The following is a 22,405-nucleotide window of genomic DNA, read 5'->3' as shown; positions in this document are numbered from 1 at the left end:
ACTTCATACTAAAATTGGCCTGTGCTTAGTGACTATTGCCAAACATAACTTTATTCAAGTACCCAAGTAACCTTTGTGAATGTTAACAATTGGAGTATCTTAATAGTGAAAAAATTATGAAACTTTAGATTAAACTGTAAAAGAATTTTTTTAAAATAACAATAAAACAAAAAGCAAATACATGGATCAGAAATATGTTCAATGGGCTCAGCAAAGGAGACCCAGACTAAATTCCTAGTAACTCAGGTCCTAAACTGTCACGCCCCTCCCTAATAATCTCACGAGACAAACGTTTAAAACACACAAAAATATTTCTAAAAAAATGTAAGAAATTACTGGACCCCAATTATGAAACATGATGAATTGAATTACTTTCAAATAGCTTTCCATTTCACACAAAATGCCATATTTTTTAGATAATCTATGCTCAATGTCATGTCTAGGAATGTTTAATTGACATAATCTGAAGAAGAATCATGCACTCATGTACTCCCCCACCCTCCACTTAATTCTTTCCACCAAGGTGCAAGGCTATTTTTAAAAGAAGCAATTTGTGAATATTGCTCTTTTTTTAAAGTACAATGAGATTTTATCAATGCTTTTAGCATTGACAGTGCTTTGAGTTATCTGGGTCAATGCAACCAAACCTAAAAAAAATGTTAATACTAATGATACTTGTACGTGGCAACCAAGCCAAGTATCCAATTACAAATGCAAGCACACACGTGCCCTTTCAAAAACTACATTCATTCTAGAAAGCTCACTCTATATTTTAACCTTATTTGCTCAACTTCATTAGATTTTAATGAGAGCCTCAGACTGACTAGGTTCAGTCGGTAGAGATCCTGTCCTATTCCTTTATTTACATCAGCTTTCCTTCAGCATCCTTTTTAATATAGGAAACCCTTGCAGTCCTAATCTGGTCTCCCAACTGTGTTTTAGTCTGTATACAGACTATGATTATCACAATGGCAGGATTTAAAATAGTATTTTAACTGCTTCGTTCTTCTCAGAACATAACTCCTAGGAGGGCACGTCTTATTCCTGTTTGTATCCAGTTTCTTGATTAAGACCCTGACCACATAAGAGTTTGCCCAATAAAAAGAAAAATTGCCTTCCCCGTCCCACTACTCCAATTGTTTGGCCTCTTTGCTATCCACCTATAGAACTTGCTGCTGTATGCTATTTTTCTCTTCCTTTTTTTTTTATAACTGTTCATCCCACATTACTCACCAACTACTGGGCATTCTCTTTCCCCAACTAAGTCACAACCCTTCACAGCAGCTTCCCACTATGGGGGCCTCCCCTCTCTTCACCTCCCATGTTACATAGCATCATATATAAACTATTAAACATGGTTTTATTGTAATAATATTAGTTTTCATTAATCTAATTAAACTTTGATAATAAAGCAGCGTTACCCCAATATATAAAATAATCCACTCAAAGACCACTAAGAGATATACTGATTGAAATTTTGGCTTTCTGGATTTATCCTCTCTAGATGAAAAGCATATTTTTATATAACACAGAAATAAAAACCATAATTAATTTATTGGTATAAACTTGTATAGCCACACTGAGATCTTTCTACATAATTTCATTTTGCTTGACATATTCTTTCTACATATTCTTTCATATTTTTTCATTTTTCTTTCATTTTCATTAGAATGTATGGGGATTTATATATCATATTTTACTCTCTCTAATAAAATAATGCCCTTTACATAATCTTAAAAATATATATCTCAATGCTTTCTAGCTCTAAGAATGTTAGACACAATCTCTGGAGTCTCCGTTTTATAAAAACAAAGATAAACTAGGTAAGAATACAATCTTATGATCCACAAGTTATAGAGATGAAATCCTACACTATTTTCATCTCCCAACACTCCTAACAAGGTCCTTTGTGGTTACTTAAATATTACTGGTATCATTAGACAGTGTGATATTACCTTGCGTGTGCATATAAATCTGTAATATTTTTTACTAAATTTACCGATGAAAAGCAACCCAACAAAATGTATTCAATTCAACATAATAATTCATTTCTTCTTAAAATTTATAAGAAAAATTACTTCTTTAAGTCAGTCTACTTTCTTTATCTTCTTTCTTTGCAATATATTATTTACCACAGACATTTCTCATTTGAAAGAAGGAATGAGGCATTAACAAGCTCAATAACATATCTGTGTGCCAGCTTTTTTTCTTCCCAATGTGTCACTTTGGCAAACTAAAATACTTTTTTGACTCCAAAGTTCTTAATATGTAAAATTAGGCAGTCACTATATACAATTTGATTGTCCAAACTACCTATAAAATATTATAAAACATAAACATACTTATGTCTAAAACACCATGTTACAGTATTTTATTTTGTCAATGTCAATACTTTTTCTTGTGTCTTGTTAAACTTCCAAATCTAAAACCTACTTACACAATCAGTAAAGAATGATTAACATAGTTGAACATGGACATGAGAAAAATTCCCTAAATATGGTTATTACAGCAATTAAATGCTCTGATAATGAGGCAAAACAACCTTTCCATTATGATCACTTTGCTTTCTTTAGCTCATAGAAACCTTTGGTTGGAAGTTGATACAAAGTACACATGAAAACATCTTTTTATTGTGTCTTTATTATACTTTGGATTTTAGGAAAATCCTCAGAAATGTGAATTAAAAAATCTGAGTTTGGGGCCGGCGAGGTGGCGCTAGAGGTAAGGTGCCAGCCTTGCAAGCACTAGCCAAGGATCAGGACCTCGGTTTGATCCCCCGGCGTCCCATATGGTCCCCCAAGCTGAGGGCAATTTCTGAGAGCTTAGCCAGAAGTAATCCCTGAGCATCAAACCGGTGTGGCCCGAAAAACCAAAAAAAAAAAATCTGAGTTTGAAATCAATATTATGTTTGTCACAGTGAAAAAAAGACTTATAACAAAAATGTAATAGTTTAACTTTGTTTTTTTTAACTTTATAGATTGATTGATTGATTGATTAATTGGCTTTTGGACCAAACCCAATGATGCTCAGGAATTACTCCTGTTATGCACTCAGAAATTGCCCCCTAGAAGGCTGGAGGTCCAATGGGATGCCTGAAATAGAACCAGGTCCCTCCTGGGTTGGCCGCATACAAGGCAAACGTCCTACCATTATGCTATCTCTCTGGCCCCTGTTAGCTATGTTATTTTCAAAATGTACTTTGATATATTAGAGGAAAAAATTATTTTGGGGGGGAGTTAGGGGTACCCAGTTTTGCTCAGGGATACTTCTAGCTTGGTGCTCAGGGGTCACTCTTTATAGTGCTCTGGGGACCATTCAGTGCCATGCACCAAATCTGGGGACACTAGCACACAATATGTGTGTCTAGTCCTTTTATTTAGATCCTTAGCTCTGAAGAATTAAATTATTTGTGAAAGATGAAGTATATGGGCCATTCCTGACAGTACTTAGAACTCACTCCTAGCTCTGTGCACAGGAATGTACTTGAGAAACAATATAAAGTGTCAAGGATCAAAATGGGCTTGACAGCAACTGTCTTAACTCCTAAACTATTTCTCTGGACTGAAGAAATTCTTTTATCAATAAAACCAAAAGCATAAGAATCATAAGAAAATATAATTTTAGAAACTTTTTAGAAATCATCTACGAACATATAAGAATCCCATGAAGCCATTTCAAACAGGAATCTAATTGGAAAATAGAGGATTCTTGCCACCTAGGTTAATTATGTTTTAAATGGTGGCATAGTTTAATGGAATTGTCAATTAAGGTATTTCTCTTTTAAGTAAAATAATTTTATTTAGAGAGACATGAGAGTGAGAGAGAAAAAGGAAGGGGGGAGAAGAAAGAGAGAGACAAAGAGAGACAGAGAGTCTTCTTTGGAGGGGAAAAAGCCAAGAGTATATATGTTAAGCAAATATACAAGAAAAATACAACCTAAAGTAAAAAAAGGTACACATCTCACATTGAGATGCCAACAACCCCCAAGAAGGAAATACACCTTAAAAGCACTTATTAGCTAGTATTTGATGCATTAATATATTTCTTTTGGAGGTGGATAGCCAAACCTGTTTACTGCTCAGGAGTATTTCTTGCTCTTTGCTCAGAGTGCTCCATGGTAGTGCTTAGGAAACCAAATGCATTGCCAGGGATTTGAACTGGGCTCATCCACAGGCAATATCTTAATCCCTATTACCTCTTACTTCTGGCCCATCATTTACAACATTGTTCAAATTCAAGTAACTATATTATAACTCTTTTGGTTAGCCACTAAGTGTTATAATAAAGTTAGAATTATTATTAATGAAAACACTTGGATCCCAAAGAGCATTTGTCTTTCTTTATAGAGGCCACAACCAAGAGTGCTCATCAGAATTTAAGCCACTTCTGGCTATAGGGGCTTCTGACAGTAGCATTAGGGATTTGGGCCTGGATGTAAGGAACTCAGCAGGACCACATTCTGCACAATGATCAAATTCAATGCTTGAAGATGCTAAGAATATGCACCACTATATAACCTATATATTATTGGTCCCTAATCTTTATTTTTTAATTAAATTTTAGGATCTAACTAACTTATTAAAATTACCACAAATGTTATCTTCTTTCCTTAATCTCTCTTTTCCCTCAAAGCCCTATCATTTTCACACCCATCTTTCTTTTCTTTACCCACAAGTTTTAATTATCAGAAAATTTAAATTCACGGCCAGAGATAGCATGGAGGTAGGGCATTTGCCTTGCATGCAGATGGATGGTGGTTCTAATCCCAGCATCCCATATGGTCCCCTGAGCCTGCCAGAAGCAATTTCTGAGGGCAGAACCAGAAGTAACCCCTGAGTGCTGTGGGATATGAGCCCCAAACAAAAACAAAACAAAAAAAAAAAGAAAATTTAAATGCTTTAATGTATCATGATGTAATTTCTGGACATAATACAATTAAAAACATTTGCTTTATTATGTACATGGCTTTTTTTTATTTGGTTGTTCTTTTTAACCGTGTGCAAGGCAAATGCCCTACCACTGTGCTATTCCTCTAGCCCTACAAATCATAATTTTCCCTTTATTTAAGCATCTTGATTACATATATGATTGTGATTAGGTTTTAGTCATGTAAAGAACACCCCCCTTCACCAGTGCAACATTCTCACCACCAATGTCCCAAATCTCCCTCCATCCCACACCACCCCCACCTGTACTCCAGACAGGCTTTCCAGTTCCCTCATTCATTCACATGATTATGGTAGTTCTCTGTGTAGTTATTTCTATAACTGCACTCAACACTCTTTGTGGTGAGCTTTATGAAGTGAGCTGGAAGTTCCAGCCCTGCTATCATTGTCTCTGAGGATTGTTGCAAAAATGACTTTTATTTTTCTTAAAACCCATAGATGAGTAAGACTATTCTGCATCTCTCTCTCTCCCTCTGACTTATTTCACTCAGCATGATAGATTTCATGTACATCCATGTATAGGAAAATTTCATGACTTCATCTCTCCTGACGGCTGCATAATATTCCATTGTGTGTATGTACCATGTATTCTGTAGCCATATGTCTGTTGAAGGGCATCTTGGTTGTTTCCAGAGCTTGGTTATTGTGAATAGTGCTGCAATAAATATAAGTGTGAGGAAGGGGTTTGTATACTGTATTCTTCTGTTCTTAAGGTATATAACTAAGAGTGGAATAACTGGGTCGAACAGGAGCTCAATTTCCAGATTTTGGAGGAATCTCCATATCGCTTTCCATAGAGGTTGGACTAGACGGCATTCCCACAAGCAATGGATAAGAGTTCCTTTCTCTCCACATATCCGCCAGCACTGATTGTTCTCATTCTTTGTGATGTATGCCAATCTCTGTGGTGTGGTATCTCATCATTGTTTTGATTTGCATCTCTCTAATGATTAGTGATATGGAGCATTTTTTTCATGTGCCTTTTGGCCATTTGTATTTCTTTTTAATCAAAGCGTCTGTTCATTTCTTCTCCCCATTTTTTGATGGGATTAGATTTTTTTTGTGTGAATTTTGGGTCACACCCAGCAGTGCTCAGGGGTTTTTCCTGGCTCCGTGCTCAGAAATTGCCCCTGGCAGGCACGGGGGACCATAAGGGACATAGGGATTTGAACCGATGACCTTCTGCATGAAAGGTAAACGCCTTACCTCCATGCTATCTCTCCGGTCCCGACATTAGATGTTTTTTTCTTGTAAAGTGCTGTCAGAGCCCTGTATATTTTGGATGTTAGCCCCTTATTTATTTAATGGGTGTTGGGTGAATAATTTCTCCCACTCAGTGGGTGTCTCTTGTATCCTGGGCACTATTTCTTTTGATGTGCAGAAGCTTCTCAGCTTAATCCACTCCCATCTGTGGATCTCTGCTTCCACTTGCTTGGAAAGTGCAGTTTCCTCCTTGAAGATACCTTTAGTCTCAGTGTCATGGAGTGTTTTACCGACATGTTGTTCTATATACCTTATGGTATCAGGTCTGATATCAAGGTCTTTAATCCATTTGGATTTTACCTTTGTACATGATGTTAACTGGGGGGTCTATGTTCGCTTTTTTGCAAGTGGCTAACCACTTCTGCCAGCACCACTTGTTGAAGAGGTTTTCCCTGCTCCACTTAGAATTTCTTGCTCCTTTGTCAAAAATTAGGTAATTGTATGTCTGGGGAACATTGTCTGAGAACTCAAGCCTATTCTACTGATCTGAGGGTCTGTCTTTATTCCAATACCATGCTGTTTTGATAACTATTGCTTTGTAGTACAGTTCAAAGTAATGGGAAATTAATACCTCCCAATTTCCTTTTCTCTAGGAGTGCTTTAGCTATTCGAGGGTGTTTATTGTTCCAGATAAACGTCATAAGTGTTTGATCAACTTCTTTGAAGAATGTCATGGGTATTTTTAAGGGGATCGCATTAAATCTGTATAATTCTTTGGGGAGTATTGCCATTTTATGATGTTAATCCTGCCAATCCATGAGCAGGGTATGTGTTTCCATTTCCATGTGTCCTCTCTTATTTCTTGAAGCAGGGCTTTATAGTTTTCTTTGTATAGGTCCTTCACATCTTTGGTCAAGTTGACTCCAAGATATTTGAGTTTGTGTGGCACTAACGTGAATGAGATTGCATTCTTGACTTGCTTCTCTTCCCTATCATTATTGGTGTATAAAAAGGCCATTGATTTCTGTGTGTTAATTTTGTAGCCTGCCACCTTGCTATATGAGTATATTGTTTCTAGAAGCTTTTTGGTAGAGTCTTTAGGATTTTCTAAGTAGAGATCATGTCATCTGCAAACAATGAGAGCTTGACTTCTTCCTTTCCTATATAGTTTCCCTTGATATCTTTTTCTTGCCTAATCGCTATAGCAAGAACTTCCAGTACTATGTTGAAGAGGAGTGGTGAGAGCAGACAGATTTGTCTTGTACCAGAGTTTAGAGGAAAGGCTTTTATTTTTTCTCCATTGAGAATAATATTTGCCATTGGCTTGTGGTAGATGGTTTGAACTAGATTGAGAAAGGTTCCTTTCATTTCCATCTTGCTGAGAGTTTTGATCAAGAATGGGTGCTGGACCTTATCAAATGCTTTCTCTGCATCTATTGATATGTTCATGTGATTTTTATTTTTCTTGTTGTTGATGTTGTGTATGATGTTGATAGATTTACGGATGTTAAACCATCCTTGCATTCCTGGGATGAAACCTACTTGGTCGTAGTGTATGATCTTCTTGATGATGCATTGGATCCTATTTGCCAGGATTTTGTTGAAGATCTTTGCATCAGCATTCATCAGGGATATTGGTCTGTAATTTTCTTTTTTGGCAGCATCTCTCTCTGGTTTTGGTATCAAACTTCATAGAAGCTGTTTGGAGTGTTCCCGTTTTTTCAATTTCATGAAAGAGCCTGGCTAGGATTGGTAGTAGCTCTTCTTGAAAGATTGGAAAAAATTCATTATGAAATCAATCCAGGCCTGGGCTTTTCTTTTTGGGCAGATGTTTGATTACAGTTTCAATTTCCTCAGTAGTGATGTGGGTGTTTAGATATGCTACATCCTCCTTACTTAAATGTGGAAGGTTATAAGTATCCAAGAATTTTTCCATTTCTTCTAGGTTCTCATATTTAGTAGCATAAAGTTTATCAAAGTAGTCTGTGATTAACCTTTGGATCTCTGCAATATCTGTCGTGATCTCCCCCTTTTCATTTTTAATATGGGTTATCAGATGTCTCTCTCTTTCTTTGTGAGTTTTGCCAATGGTCTATCAATCTTGTTTATTTTTTCAAAGAGCCAACTTCTGCTTTCGTTGATATTTCAGATTGTTTTTTGGTTTTCCACTTCATTGAAATCTGCTTTCAGCTTTGTTATTTCCTTCTTTCTCTCTATTTTTGGTTCTTTTCGTTGGTCATTTTCTAATTTTTTGAGTTGCGTTTTTATTTTTATTTTTTGGTTTTTGGATTTTAGGCCACACCCAACGGTGCTCAGGGGTTACTCCTAGCTGCCTACTCAGAAATAGCTCCTGGCAGGCACGGGGGATCATATGGGACACCGGGATTTGAACCAACCACCATTGGTCCTGGATCGGCTGCTTGCAAGGCGAACACCACTGTGCTATCTCTCCGGGACCTGAGCTTCATCATTAAGTTATTCAGGTATGCCCTTTCTTTCTTCCTGATGTGTGCTTGTAGAGCTGTTTACTCTCAGGACCGCTTTTACTGTGTCCCATAGATTCTGGCGGTTTGTGTCTTCATTATCATTTGTTTCCAGGAAAGTTTTGGTTTCCTTTTTGATTTCATCTCGGACCCACTGGTTGTTCAGTAGCAGGGTGTTTAATTTCCAATTGTTAAAGTTTTTCTTCTGTGTGCTTTGTAATTCACATCTAATTTCAGAGCCTTGTGGTCAGCAAAGGTAGCCTGCAAGATTTCTATCCTCTTGATTTTATGGAGGTATGTTTTATGTGTCAGCATGTAGTCTATTCTGGAGAATGACCCATGTATGTTGGAGAAGAATGTGTATCCAGGATTTTTTTGGAATGGAGTGCCATATATATATATATATATATATATATATATATATATATATATATATATATATATATATATACTAGTCCTAGTCCTCTTTCTTCCATTATTCTTTTCAGGGCTAGTATGTTTTTGTTGGGTTTCAGTCTGGTTGACCTATCAAATGTTGATAGGGCCATGTTGAGGTCTCCCATAATTATTGTGTTATTAGTGATTTCTTCTTTCAGATTTGTCAGTAACGGTATTAGATAATTTGCTAGTGCCTCATTGGGTGCATATATGTTTAATAGTCGGACTTCTTCCTTTTGCACATATTCCTTGATTAGTACACAGTGTCCATCTTTTTCCCTTACCACTTTCTGAGTATAAAGTTGGTGTCATCAGATATTAATATGGCCACCCCAGCTCTTTTGAGGGTGTTGTTTGCTTGGATGATTTTCCCCCAGCCTTTGATTTTGAGTCTATGTTTGTTCTGACTATACAGATGTGTTTCTTTTAGGCAGCAGAAGGCTGGATTCGTCTTTTTGACCCATTTTGCCACTCTGTGTCTTTTAATTGGTGAATTTAGTCCATTGACATTGAGGGAGATGATTGTCATAGGATTTAATGTCATCTTTGTAGATAAGTTTGCTGTGTTTGTTGGTCTCTCTTGTCTTAGAGTAGACCTGTCAGTTTTTTTTTAAGTCTAGTTTTTCATCTGTGAAGTTTCTGAGCTGTTGTTTGACCATGAAGCTATGTACTCTTCCTTCAAACCTGAACATGAGTCGAGCTGGGTACAGTATTCTCAGTGAGGCATTCATTTCATTCAGTCTTGCCACAATATCCCCCAATTGTCTTCTGGCCTTGAGAGTTTCTTGTGACATGTCTGCTGTAAGTTTTAGGGATGCTCCTTTGAATGTAATTTCCCTTTTTGGTCTTGCTATTCTATCTCTATCTGTGGTATTTGTCACTGTAATGAGGATGTGTCTTGGGGTGTTTTTCTTTGGGTCTCTTTTAGCTAGCACTCTTCGGGCATGCAGGATTTGATTGCATGTAGTCATTAACTCTGGGAGTATCTCTTTGATGATGTCTTTGACAGATGATTCTTCCTGGAGATCTCCTACCTGGGTCTCTGGGATTCCAATGATTCTTATGTTCTTTCTGTTGAGTTTATCAAAGACTTCTATTTTCATCCGTTCGCATACCTTGAGTACTTTTTCCATTGCCTGTTCATTTGTCTTATGATTCTTTTCAAATTTCTTCTGCTGTGTTGAGTTTTTCTGCATCACATCTTCCAGTACTCTGATTCTCTCCTCAGCTGTTGTTACCCTGCTGGCGAGGCCATCCATTGAGGTATTCAGTTGAGCTACCGTGTTTTTCAGATCTGTTATTTCAGTTTGGAGTTTTCTGATTTCTGTCTTTGTGTTCTGTTCTGATTGATCTTTGAGTTCTACAAACATCTTCCATATTGCTATTTTAAGTTCCTTATCTGAGAGGTTAATCAGGTGGTTGGAATTTATTAGGTCATCCAATCTTTCGTCTTCATTCTCTGTGCATTGTGTTTGCTGCGAGGTTTCCCCATTGTCACGCTTGTAGTGTGGTTTATCCTGCGTGTTGTAGTGGGGTTCATTTGTGGTGGGGTTCATTTGTTAGAAAGAGTGCACGGCCGCAAAGCCTTCTTCTGCTGCTTCTAGTTGATAGTTTTTGGGGGTGCGCTCCCTAGGCCTCTGAGGAGACCTTCAGGTATTCAGAAACACAGACAGGCATAGGAGAAGTTTCCCTTGAAGTTCTCAGAGTGATCAAAGGCACAGCATGGCTTGACTCCGCAGGCCAGAGAGCTCAGCTTATTGGATGGCGACCCCTGCAGCCAGAGATTACTCACTGGGCAGCTTCAAAATGCAGTTTTTGGGAGGTTGGCTCCCTAGGCCTCTGAGGAAACCTTCTGGTATTCAGAAGCACAGACAGGCACAGGATTCTTTTTAAATAACAAATATATGCATTAGGATTTAAGTTAAATTTATTATTCTCATTCTCTGGCTCATCATTGCCTCTGCTCAGACATGCATTGTACTTACCCTGGCTTTTTCTGTATCTTGATGTTCTGTGGTCTGTTCTTCCGATTTAATTCATTCCCATTCTTGAACCATTTGAATCTAAGAGAAGAATATTCGGAACTGGTCTCACACCGAAGCACCAGTTTAGATCCTGCTGCAGACTCTTGGCTTTTCATCTCTTTCAGCCGGGGAGGCAAAGCTAAAAATGAAAAAAAGAAGGAAAAAAAACTTTTAATCTCTTAGTAATCTTTCAAAGAGGAATATATATTCATTTTAAGTGAACTTGATCCATACAAATAACTCTGCCATTTGAGAGAAAATAGAATAAATCACCCAAAATGAAACTCAATTTGAAGAAAAAAATAAATACCAAAAGAAAGTATATTTAGGGATAATAAAAGAGATACTAGATTATAAATTCCTTAAAATTATTGTATATGCTTCCTCACTGCTTACCTTCATTATCTGATACTATTAACAACTCAAAGTATTGGTCATTTCAAACAATATCCAACATAATCAGACTCTAAAGTACTTGCATGTTCTAGGTCATAATTTATCTTCATCTCAGGTCTCAAAAGAAAAGGTATGAGATTAACTTCTTAATCAGGGAAATTTAATTTCAGAGACAGGAAAGTGGCTGACATATTTATGTTTAAAATATTTTTGTAGAATCAGATAAAGAATGTAATGTGCTTGCCTTGCAAGAACTGAAGAAGGTTTGATTCTCTGTACCACATATATTTCCTGAGTCTAACAAAAATAGCAGCTGAACAAAGAGCAAGGTGAGAGTTTTGCTCAGGCAGGTGTGGTGTACATACAGTCCCCTGAGCAATGCCAGAATATTTTAATACAGAGCTAGTAGTAAGCTCTGACCATCACCAGAATTTCTCCAAATCCAATACAAAATAATAAGTAAAAATAATCAAAGTATGATATAATAAGAAGTAGCTCCCCCGAAAGAGATGTGCCCTCCTATCAAGTTCTTGGGTGGGCAAAAGGTGCATTAAGTAGGCAAAAGACCAATGTCTCACAGTCAATGACAATTTCACTCAAGTCAAATGATCTGTATATTTATTTATTTATTTATTTTAGGTTGAGGGTCACACCCAATGGTGCTCTGGGTTATTCCTGGTCCTTAGCTCAGGATTCACTTCTGGTGGGCTTGGAGTGGTGATGGGGGACCATAAGGGGTGCTAGGGATTGAAACCAAATTGGCCGTATGCGCAGCAAACACCCTGCCTGCTGTGCTATCACTCCGCCTCATTTTATTTTTCACACAAACTGCTTAATCAGACATATTTCTTCTAATAGTCTCAACACTAGTTTTGACTATTTAAATTGAGCATTAACCTATAAAACACACACATTAAGCTTCTCTATTTAAACAAGACGGCTTTTCAGAGTATTCTTTATAAAATTTGAGTCAAATGTCATGACTTCTATAGTTTGATACTACCTAAAATGATAAAGAAGGGCAGTGTTCAATTCTGCATAAATTAGACTATAGGGAAACACTACAGTTTATTTCAAAATTTTATAGAACATATTAATAATTTTGATGTTTTTTTTCTTGCAGGGAGGGAATTTAGCTATTCCCAGCTATACTCAGAGATAACTCCTGACTCTGTGCTCAAGGATCACTTCTAGCAGCATTTGAGAATTGATAGGGGGTGCCCACTGGGGAATGAATCTAGGTCACTATGTTAATGGCAAATGTCTTGCTTGCCTGCAATACTATCACTCTGGTCCCAGTATTTAAAAAATTAAAGCACTTTGAACATATTTCTCTCTATATACACAAAGTTTGACTTAATAATCAAGACTGCAGAAACTGCTTCCACCGGGTCTCAGAAAATACAACAACAAAGTCTACAACTGGTACAGTTCAGGAACTCAAAGGAAGTCCAAAAAACAAACTCAGGCAATGAGAGCACATCATCCCAATCCATTGTGCATTTATTCACTAGGCATTGCAACCTAGATGCCAAATATGATCAGCAGAGCCACGTTAGACATGAACAGGAAATGGAGTACCTTTCCTACTCAGGGCTGTTTGTTTTTCTACAACTCTGCCCTGACCACATAAATCCACCCCAAATGTCAGAAATGAGTGGATGAAATTACAGCAAAAAAGCATGTGAATGTTGTGACTTCTAAGCACACTAGGCACTTCTAGACTCCTCTGATTGCCTGACCCCTCTTTTTATTTATTTATATGGAGGCTGTGAGATGAGGTGGAAAAGCAAGGATTTAATATGAAGACTTGGTGGCCTCCAATTAGAAAATGTATTTCAGCTGTTCTTAGGCTTTGAGAGTTGATGGTTTTGCCTGTGGTTCTTTATATTTTTTATGACTCTGTGTGTGTGTGTGTGTGTGTGTGTGTGTGTGTGTATGTGTGTGTATTTCTGACAGCTTGAAAATAAGACTTATTTTCTGAACATCTTTCACTGAAGTCTTATTTTTAAGATGTAAGTTTAGGAATCTGTTTTGGAGGTTTGAAAACAATAAATGAAATTATCACATATACGGAATATTGTCTATTTCACATTCATTTTGTAGTATGGGTTATAAACAATCGAATTTGCTAGGGCTGAGTGGAACCAAAAATGCTTTCAAATATTGTATGTGTAGTATATGCATTCGCATATACTTTGAAATATAAGTGCCTCCTTATTTATCACATAGACTTAAATAAGTAAGTAAAGTTTTGCAGTTGAATTTTATACTTCACTTGTTACACCATAAAAGCCAGTAATATGGAGCTGGAGCAGTGGCGCATGTTGTAGGGCATCTGCCTTGCTTGCACTAAGCCAGGACAGACCAGGTTTCAATCCCCCAGCGTCTCATATGGTTCCCCTAAGCCAGGAGCAATTTCTGAGTCATAGCCAGTAGTAACCCCTGAGCATCACCGGGCGTGGTCCAAAAAACAAAGAAACAAAAAAGCCAATAATATATTTCTTTTCCTCTAAGCTAAATGTTCCAAGCACAGTATCTTATTCTCTCTGACTCTCTTTCCATATACTGACCTATCAATGCACTCTGGAATTAAATATACTAACTTTTTTTATTTGTTTTTAATAAATAAGCTTTCATAAATTTAATTTATATCTTACTTCCTCTAATTTTCCTCTTTTCCATATACCATCATTCACCTTCCACCTTTATTTATATATATATGCATATATATGCATATATATATACACACCTATATATATTTGTTTCCTACTTCTTTATCTTTATCTCAGATACAAGGAAAACAATCTGGAGAGTTAATTTCACATGTAATATTCTATGAAACTAGTCACAATAGTGTCCATGTAATGTGTGACAAAGGAAGACTATGAAACTGATTTGAATGAGAGGTATTACAGAAAATTAACAAAAGAAATTCTGAATTTGGAGGGAGAAATAGTTTTGAATGCATTATTACTGAAGCTAATGGGTACTCATTGTAAACTCAGCATATTCAGGTATATACATGGCCTACATGGAGGAAAAAAATCTGACACTACCCCAGAGTCAGGATCTGGATTCTAGGTTCTCAGCATTACCTAAAATGTTCCTCACATGTTTATGGGGCAGTTCATATTCAAGAATTCACAAAACCTGGCAACAACATCAGTTCTCTTGATTCTTTCCACACTGTCACACTGGTGGAATTGCCTTGGATTTTTCATTTATATTTTGACAAAAATGAAAACCAAAATTGAGCACATATGGCTTGTATGGTTTATCTCATCTGTCCATAATAAGATAATTCTCAATACATTCCATTCATTCGATTATAAACTAACAGCTGTATGTCAGTGAAAGCTATTTTGAAAGTTTGTATATTTGTCTGACATATGGTTTACTCACATGAAACAAACACTTCAGTGAAAAAATCTCAAAGCAATCTACCAAGTACTTTCTAATATTCAGAGAAAAATTTACAAAGTTGGGGTCATTCTAAAACTTGGGACTACATTTTTTCAATACTTACATTTTATTTTATATATATTTATTTTGGGTTTGAGGCCATACCCAGAAGTACTCAGGGTTTACTTCTAGCTTTGCTCAGGAAACACAACTGGCAGGTACAAGGGACCATATGGGATCAAACTCAGGTTATCCACATTAAGAAAGGTGCCCGACCAACTGTACTATCTCTCCAGCCCCCTTTTCAGTACTGTTATTTTAAACCTGCAAAAAAGAATTCTTCGTGTTTTGAAATTTTTGTCTAAGAATAAATAAACAGCCTGTTAGTTAACAATTAGTTGAAACAAATGTAATGCTAAATTAGTGCTTTAAGTGCAGTAAGTGTTTTGAGACTCTCTGGCATGATTTAATTATATTTGGTCTACCACGGTTCATATTTTTGCTTTCCATGTGTTTTCAAAGGAACAGAAGTTCCACACCTGAAACAATTTAATGACAGAGCAAGTTTTAAGCAACCTTCAAACATGTTTGAAATTAATATGAACATATCCACACCTTTAGGAATGTATCACTAGAGACAATAAAGTGCAGAAAAGAGCAAACTTTTAAAATAGGAACTCAAAACTCCCCAGAGCAATGCCACACATTTTATAGGTCCATCTTTTTACGCATTTTAAATGTTTGAAAAATTCCTTAAAACTTCACAAATATAATTCTCTAACTCAAACTCAAGGCAATTGTGTATTGTGGATATACTTTTCAAAATTTCTATATTTGGATGTCAACTTTTCTTATTTGCTAAGTCATACAATGTAGAAAATGATAACAATAATCCCCAATTATTTCCTTTTCATGATGATTACACATAAATTTAATTATGTCCAATAATTACAATAATTTTATGTATCAGTGAATATCTGTGATAAAGATAAAACCAGTATTTAAAAAAGATCTTTCATCTAATCAATCCTCTTGTTCTAGGTTTTTTTCCCAAATAAATTCAGTACTGCTTTCTGACACATTGTACGGTATTGTTAGGAGCAGGAAACAAATTTTAGCATGTGTTTGCTGCTGAGATATGGTGATAGCATTTGTCACATGATAAGTTGTCATTTCTGTTCTCTGAAGGCTCTAACAATGCAAAACTAGTTCATATCATTATTCTCTGTTTCACTGTGTAGTTATCTAAAGCACCTCAGCACATTGAACAAATTAAACAGGAAACCTGCAAAAATATTATCAAGTAACTGTGAGCCTTCAGCTATGATCCCAGTCAAGTCTTTCTTCCTTGCATACAATCTTTTCAAAGTCTGTCTCACAGATGTGCAAATCTCACAGTGAAAAGTGATGACTGACAATTATGTTAGGCAATGCAAGTCACATAGTCATCACTAATCAGTCTTCGCCACCGAATACTGTCCTCCTCTTAATAAACTCATGTTAAAAATAATTGAAAAATAATTTTAAATTATTTAAAAAATAATTCACTAGAAATAGTTCCCCATGCTTCTTGTCTACCTATTTTTCCTTGCATTCTCTAACAGAGAAGATTGGTGCACATAGAACAAATGAACTTAATACTTTGTAGCTGAGTCTTTTCTTCTGAGCTGCAGTCACAAATTTGACTATTAAAGGAACATTTCTCAGGACTAGAGTGATAGCACAGCAGGTAAGGCATTTGCCTTGCACAAGGCTGACCCAGGTCGATCCCCAACCAGTATCCCATATAGCCCCTAAACCTGCTAGGAGTGATTTCTGAATGCAGAGACAGAAGTAACTCTTGAGTGCCTCAGGGTGTGGCACACACACACACACACACACACACACACACACACACACACACACATTTCTCTTATAGAATTAAAATATGTAAATAAGAGTGCTGTAAAAATAAACAGAAAGTTCAATAGTATTAATATTTCAGAATATTCCTGGCATTAAAGGCACTGCTCTGAGACAGTGAATAATTCTGAGTTAGGTTAAGAATCAGCCAACATGATCATCAACTCATGTCCCATGAGACTCATGTCCCGAGTCTCATGTCCCGCTCACGTGCTTACAATGTACCAAGTTTACATTTTCCATAGTCCAAACAATCAGTCTTCAAATATCCTCTACCTACTCTGCTTTTCAAGGAGCCAAAAATAGATTCTTTGTCCCTGTGTATTCAGAAATGATATTTGGAGGAAGAGATTAGAAATTTGTAGGTGTCTTCAATGAGTCACTGTAAACTTCATGAACTTACATAATATTCTCTATCTCACAATCCCCTGTCAGCAAACTAAACTTAACCAATAAACACACTGGGACCAGTAAACACACTGGGACTAGCATTCAAGAATAATTAAGTTTGCTGGACTCCAGAAATACCACTGAAGCAGTTCCAACTCTTAAAAAGTGCAAGTATGTATATGTGTAATGTTGAATCCCTTTATGAGCACACTGAATAATCCTCATAACATATGCATAGAACATATTACACATCATAAAACAATAATATGGGGCAACATTTCACCATTTTCTATTATTCACTACGATGGTGTCTCAAGTAAACCTTAGATTCTTACTAGTGTTAACTTTTATTTCTCAAACAGTCCAGTTTCTACTGGTGGTGATTTTACACATGGAGCTGCTCAGTTTTATTTCTCATCTTTAAACTACTATAAGTCAAGTAAACTGCATATTTTTTTAATTTTCTGTTGTGTAGTATGAGCCAAAAAGAGTCCAGTCAACATCATGCTTTTCCCTAAAAAATCATGTAAAATGACCGATCACGTTCTGCACACTTTAAAAGGTCATAGACTATTTAAGAACTTTCTCCTTATCAAACCAAAGAAAAATTAAAAGTTTTGAATAATATGTTACCATAGTCCAATTTTGATGCATAGATTATTTGTGGTAACAGTAGTAGTGAGGATGGGAGTGAAAGTGATGATAGTGATTGTGGTGGTGGTGGTGGTTGTGGAGATAATAAGGATAGCATGTTTGTTCATTTTTAATTTAAAACTCTATTAAATCTTTCAATATTCCAAAGATCTATATTGTCTCAGGATCTTAGAACAAAATAGGACCTTAAATGTTCACTGAAATTATAAATATAAAGAAGTGTGAAAATTCTGGTAATTAGAAGAATCTCAAGTACAAAAATGAACCTAGAGGCTACACCTAACTTCCCAAAAGATCAAAAAGTCACATGACATCATTGTTGCTATCATGCATTCCACTAGGTAATCATTCCACAATGATTAAATAAAGAGTATTGTTTTCAATACTTTGAAATTTTATGTCCTCATATGTTTCTCTTATCTGTTACTCCCTTGGACTTCACCTCAGTAAAGACCAATGCAGTTGTAATGATCAGGTTTCTACCTGTCTGATCTAGTCTGCCTGAGCTCAGTCTCCCTACAGTGCTCAGACTCTTCTGTCCTTTAAGCTAGAGAGTTGTACACATTTCACGTGATCTCCTCTTATCTCACATGATTTGCCTGTCTTTACTTACATAGATTTTCTCAACTGATTCGCCACATCACCTAGTGGTTTTCTGCCTTTAACAACTCACTGTGATCTGTCTCTGTCTATATATCTCTGTCTCTTTATCAAAAAAGACCTCCATGATCCCTCAAATTCACCATTTGTGTTAAATTCTTACAAGTATTTCATGCAAAGTGGATAATCATTTCCATTTTTCAGGGAATTATTCTGCAACTTTTTCAATGTCCTAAAACAAACAAGCTACAGGTCAGCATTAAAACCTAGACAGTTCTCTGTCCAGATTAACTCTGTGCGGTTGAATAGGAAAGCATGAAAGGGAGAGCAGAGAAGCAAAGGAAAACTGTAGGGGAAACTTTTCCTTTCAAAGACACCATGGCAATTTTTTTTTGTTTCATATTATAAACTATATAAACCAGATCACCTCTCCACATATGTCTGCAAAAGATTTATAACACTAAAAATCTACCAGGGAAAATAAGTATAGATTTATTAGGTAAGAGAATTTTCCAGGCTGAAAATTGATAGCTTGTTGAAATTAGTAACCCCTCTTTTATACAGTTCTGTAGCTCTCTTTCCAGGACTTCACAGCTGAGGCCAAAAGATAAAATTATAAAACTACTATAATAGTTTTCCCAAGGCTTACAAGAGATCAAGTTAAAATAAGGTTCTCATAGTACTTTCAACAATAAATTCCTTCAGAATAATGGCTGCCAACTTTGTTAAGGATGTACTATAAGCAGAGAAGAGTTCTAAGAACTTGATATTCATTAACTCCTTTGAATTTCATAACAATTCCTAAGATATGTATTGCTCTATTTACTTTCCACTTCCAAGTAATAAAACTAAAACAGAGAGGCAAAGCAAGCTGCCTGCAGTCACACAGCTGACTTATGGAGTCCTATGGGCATAGGAAGTATAACTCCAAGAGTTCCTGCTTTTAACAACTAAGCAATAAACTAATCTTTACTCCATTTTTTGCTGAATATGTGTATGGTTAAAAGGTAATATATCTTTTATATATTAATGGTGACTATAATTTTTCTGATAAAACCTGGCATACATCATATGACAAATCATTGCTGTACTTACTCCAAGTACATAAAACCACCTGGAATAGACATGAACATTTCTGAACTACTTTGATAGTTTATGAGAAAATGCAACGAGACTGAATGCTTGAAATTGGTGTTATATATTGAAACAATTTTCTGAACCATATGATTGCCATCCTCCAAATGGCACCAGGTAAATTCACTCAAGCCTTTACTGAAATATAATAGCCCCCACTGAGAGAGTTAAGACACAGAAGAATATATGAACATATTACATCGTTCTTTCAAGCTGTAAAGGCATTGTGCCTTGACAAAGCACTTGAGCCAGCACCTTTAAGGAAAGTATTCAACAAGAGGATCTAATTAATGCTGTCACCATGGCTGCTTCAATTATAAGAACAAGTCACATGCAGACTCAAAGATTTTCCCACACACTTCATTTAAGGCCATCAATACTCAGGGTTAAATATATATCCATCACAATGTGACCTAAGTGATGTTCAGCAAGTTTCATTTGCCACAAGTTTACAAATGTGATCTTTCCTTTTGTCATAAATGTTTGTGTCTTCCTGTAATGCCTGCCATATTTACCTGTATACGAACATTATACAGAGAAATAGACCTGTTAGTTCAAATATATCATTATGAATCGATTTCAATGGGAATTTTCTCTTGAATGTTTTTATTGCTTAAATAAAATGTGTTGCCATGACTTTATGAGTTAACATTTGTTTTATGCTAATTATTTATTGGATCACATTTATTTAGTCATTTAATTTGAATATATCACTAAAATTCTTTTTCTATTTGAATTTCTTTAGATCTTCTCCACTGATAAGTGTCTAGGTAAAATGATTTAATACTTTGTTATAATTAGTTGATGAAAGTTTAAAAATTTAAAAATAATTATTAAAAATTGTACATAAATGAAAAAGGCCCCAGAATGATCTACCAATGAAAGTTTTCAAGGATCTGTATCTGACATGCATTAAAAAGTTATTCGTTTTGTGAATTAGAAAAAATTAGCAGAACTAGTCGTGAAATAGTGTTCTTTCAGTTTTTCTATGAATTATTTGCATTTTAAGCAGATCAACTCTTTTAAAACCAATGATTTCTGTCTTTTCATTTTGATATTAAAGTAAATGATGCCGAAGTTGCATGTTAAGATCGACAAAGAAGCCTTCTTTACTCACTGAGGCCAGCACATCTAAATCAAATTCTCTCTGCTCTGCTTACTACACTATTTAATAAACACCCCAAAATCCATAACTTAAGTAAAGTTCAACTTGGACATTCTGAGGATTGTCAATTAAATCTAACTCTTCTTTCAGTCTATGACTTTATTTTGTTTTGGGGCCACACCAAGTTGTATTTATACTTTCGATCATTCATGGCAGACTCAGCAGGCAAGGATTTTCCTGCCTACTCTTTCTGGTCCACTCCATGCACATCGGGTGCTTCAATAATCTAACAGTTGAATTCTTATTAATTTTTAGTGCAATTGCACAGAAAAGACTCAAAAAAATTCTTCTCATAAGGCACCCTAGTTATATTAATAACTAGTTGAAGAACCAGAAATGGTCTTAATCAAAACAAAGAGGTTGAGGCATATAAACAACAGTAAGGAAACTTGTGCTATGTTACTGATCATCTGAAACAGTAGCTTTAAACTATTTTACACCAAGAATAGACATGGTTAAAAACTATTAATACAAAGCAATCATAATTTGTGACCTACTGAAAAGAACTGCAAGGTTATTACAGTAGATTTGTATTAAATACAAGGTTCCTATTGCCACCTAGTCCAGAACAGCACTTGGAAGACAAACTTTAAAATTAGCTCTTTTCTTTTTTTTTTTTTTTTTTTTTTTTTTTTTTTTTGGTTTTTGGGCCACACCCGGTAACGCTCAGGGGTTACTCCTGGCTATGCGCTCAGAAGTCGCTCCTGGCTTGGGGGACCATATGGGACGCCGGGGGATCGAACCGCGGTCCGTCTCCTAGGCTAGCGCAGGTAAGGCAGGCACCTTACCTCCAGCGCCACCGCCCGGCCCCAAAATTAGCTCTTTTCAGACAATGCACAAAGAGTTATCACAACTAGACAAAGAGAATTCATAATTATTTTATTTTAAATAAAATATATACTTATTAAAGCATCGTTTGAGACTAAGAGTGAGCATCCTATACATTGTGTGGCACTCTATTCACTGGTCCTTAAATTGCAATATAATATTCTCAACAAAAAAAATCCATATGCAACTAAAAAAAAGCTAAATGAAACTTATATAACATGTGAATATACAGATTTCCTTGAAAGGCACTAAAAAATACCAGTAAAAATATAATTGTCTGGGGGACAGAGTGATAGTTCAATGTGTAGGGTACTTGTCTTGTACAGAGCCAAGCCAAGTTTATCAAAAGCATCCCATATGGTCCCCCAATCACCATCGAGAGTAATTTCTGAGTGTAGAGCCAGGAGTAATCCCTGAGAAACCCAGGGTGTGGCCTCAAACCAAAACAAAACTATGTGTGTCTGTCTGTCTATCTTTATATAAGCATGTATGCATGTATGTATATATTATGGTTTTACTTGGAACTAAATATATTAGTCTTAGTTCAAGATTTTAAAGGATTAGTCTCTGCACATGACAATCAGCATTTCTGCCTCAAGCTCCCGAGACTCTAATGGCAGCAAGAATGGAGGCTCAGCAAAACAGGGATCTAATATTGGCTTGGTCTGTAGACTACGGCATCAGATAATTGCTCCAAACCTCAATAAATTTGTGATTTATAAATAGCAGGAGAGTAGCATCTTCCTTACTTATTTGAATTGAAGCTATACAAATTAATAGAATTATGTGAGCAAAAACTTTATATATTTACATATTTTTTTACAAAAATAGATATTA

General features: G+C 36.0%; 1 protein-coding gene across 1 annotated transcript in view; it reads right to left on the bottom strand.

The window, feature by feature from the left end:
* Positions 1-22,405, bottom strand: part of NRG1 (neuregulin 1) — a 218,956-nt gene that overhangs the window by 163,305 nt on the left and 33,246 nt on the right. Inside the window, exon 2 of the mRNA XM_049772342.1 lies at positions 11,056-11,233. Coding sequence (XP_049628299.1) covers positions 11,056-11,233 — 178 coding nt within the window. The remainder of the gene's footprint in view (positions 1-11,055; positions 11,234-22,405) is intronic.

The sequence above is a fragment of the Suncus etruscus genome, chromosome 4 (assembly GCF_024139225.1).
Source record: "Suncus etruscus isolate mSunEtr1 chromosome 4, mSunEtr1.pri.cur, whole genome shotgun sequence".
Taxonomy (NCBI): domain Eukaryota; kingdom Metazoa; phylum Chordata; class Mammalia; order Eulipotyphla; family Soricidae; genus Suncus; species Suncus etruscus.
Note: the sequence above shows the minus strand (reverse complement) of the source record. Positions and strands in the feature narration are given on the sequence as shown.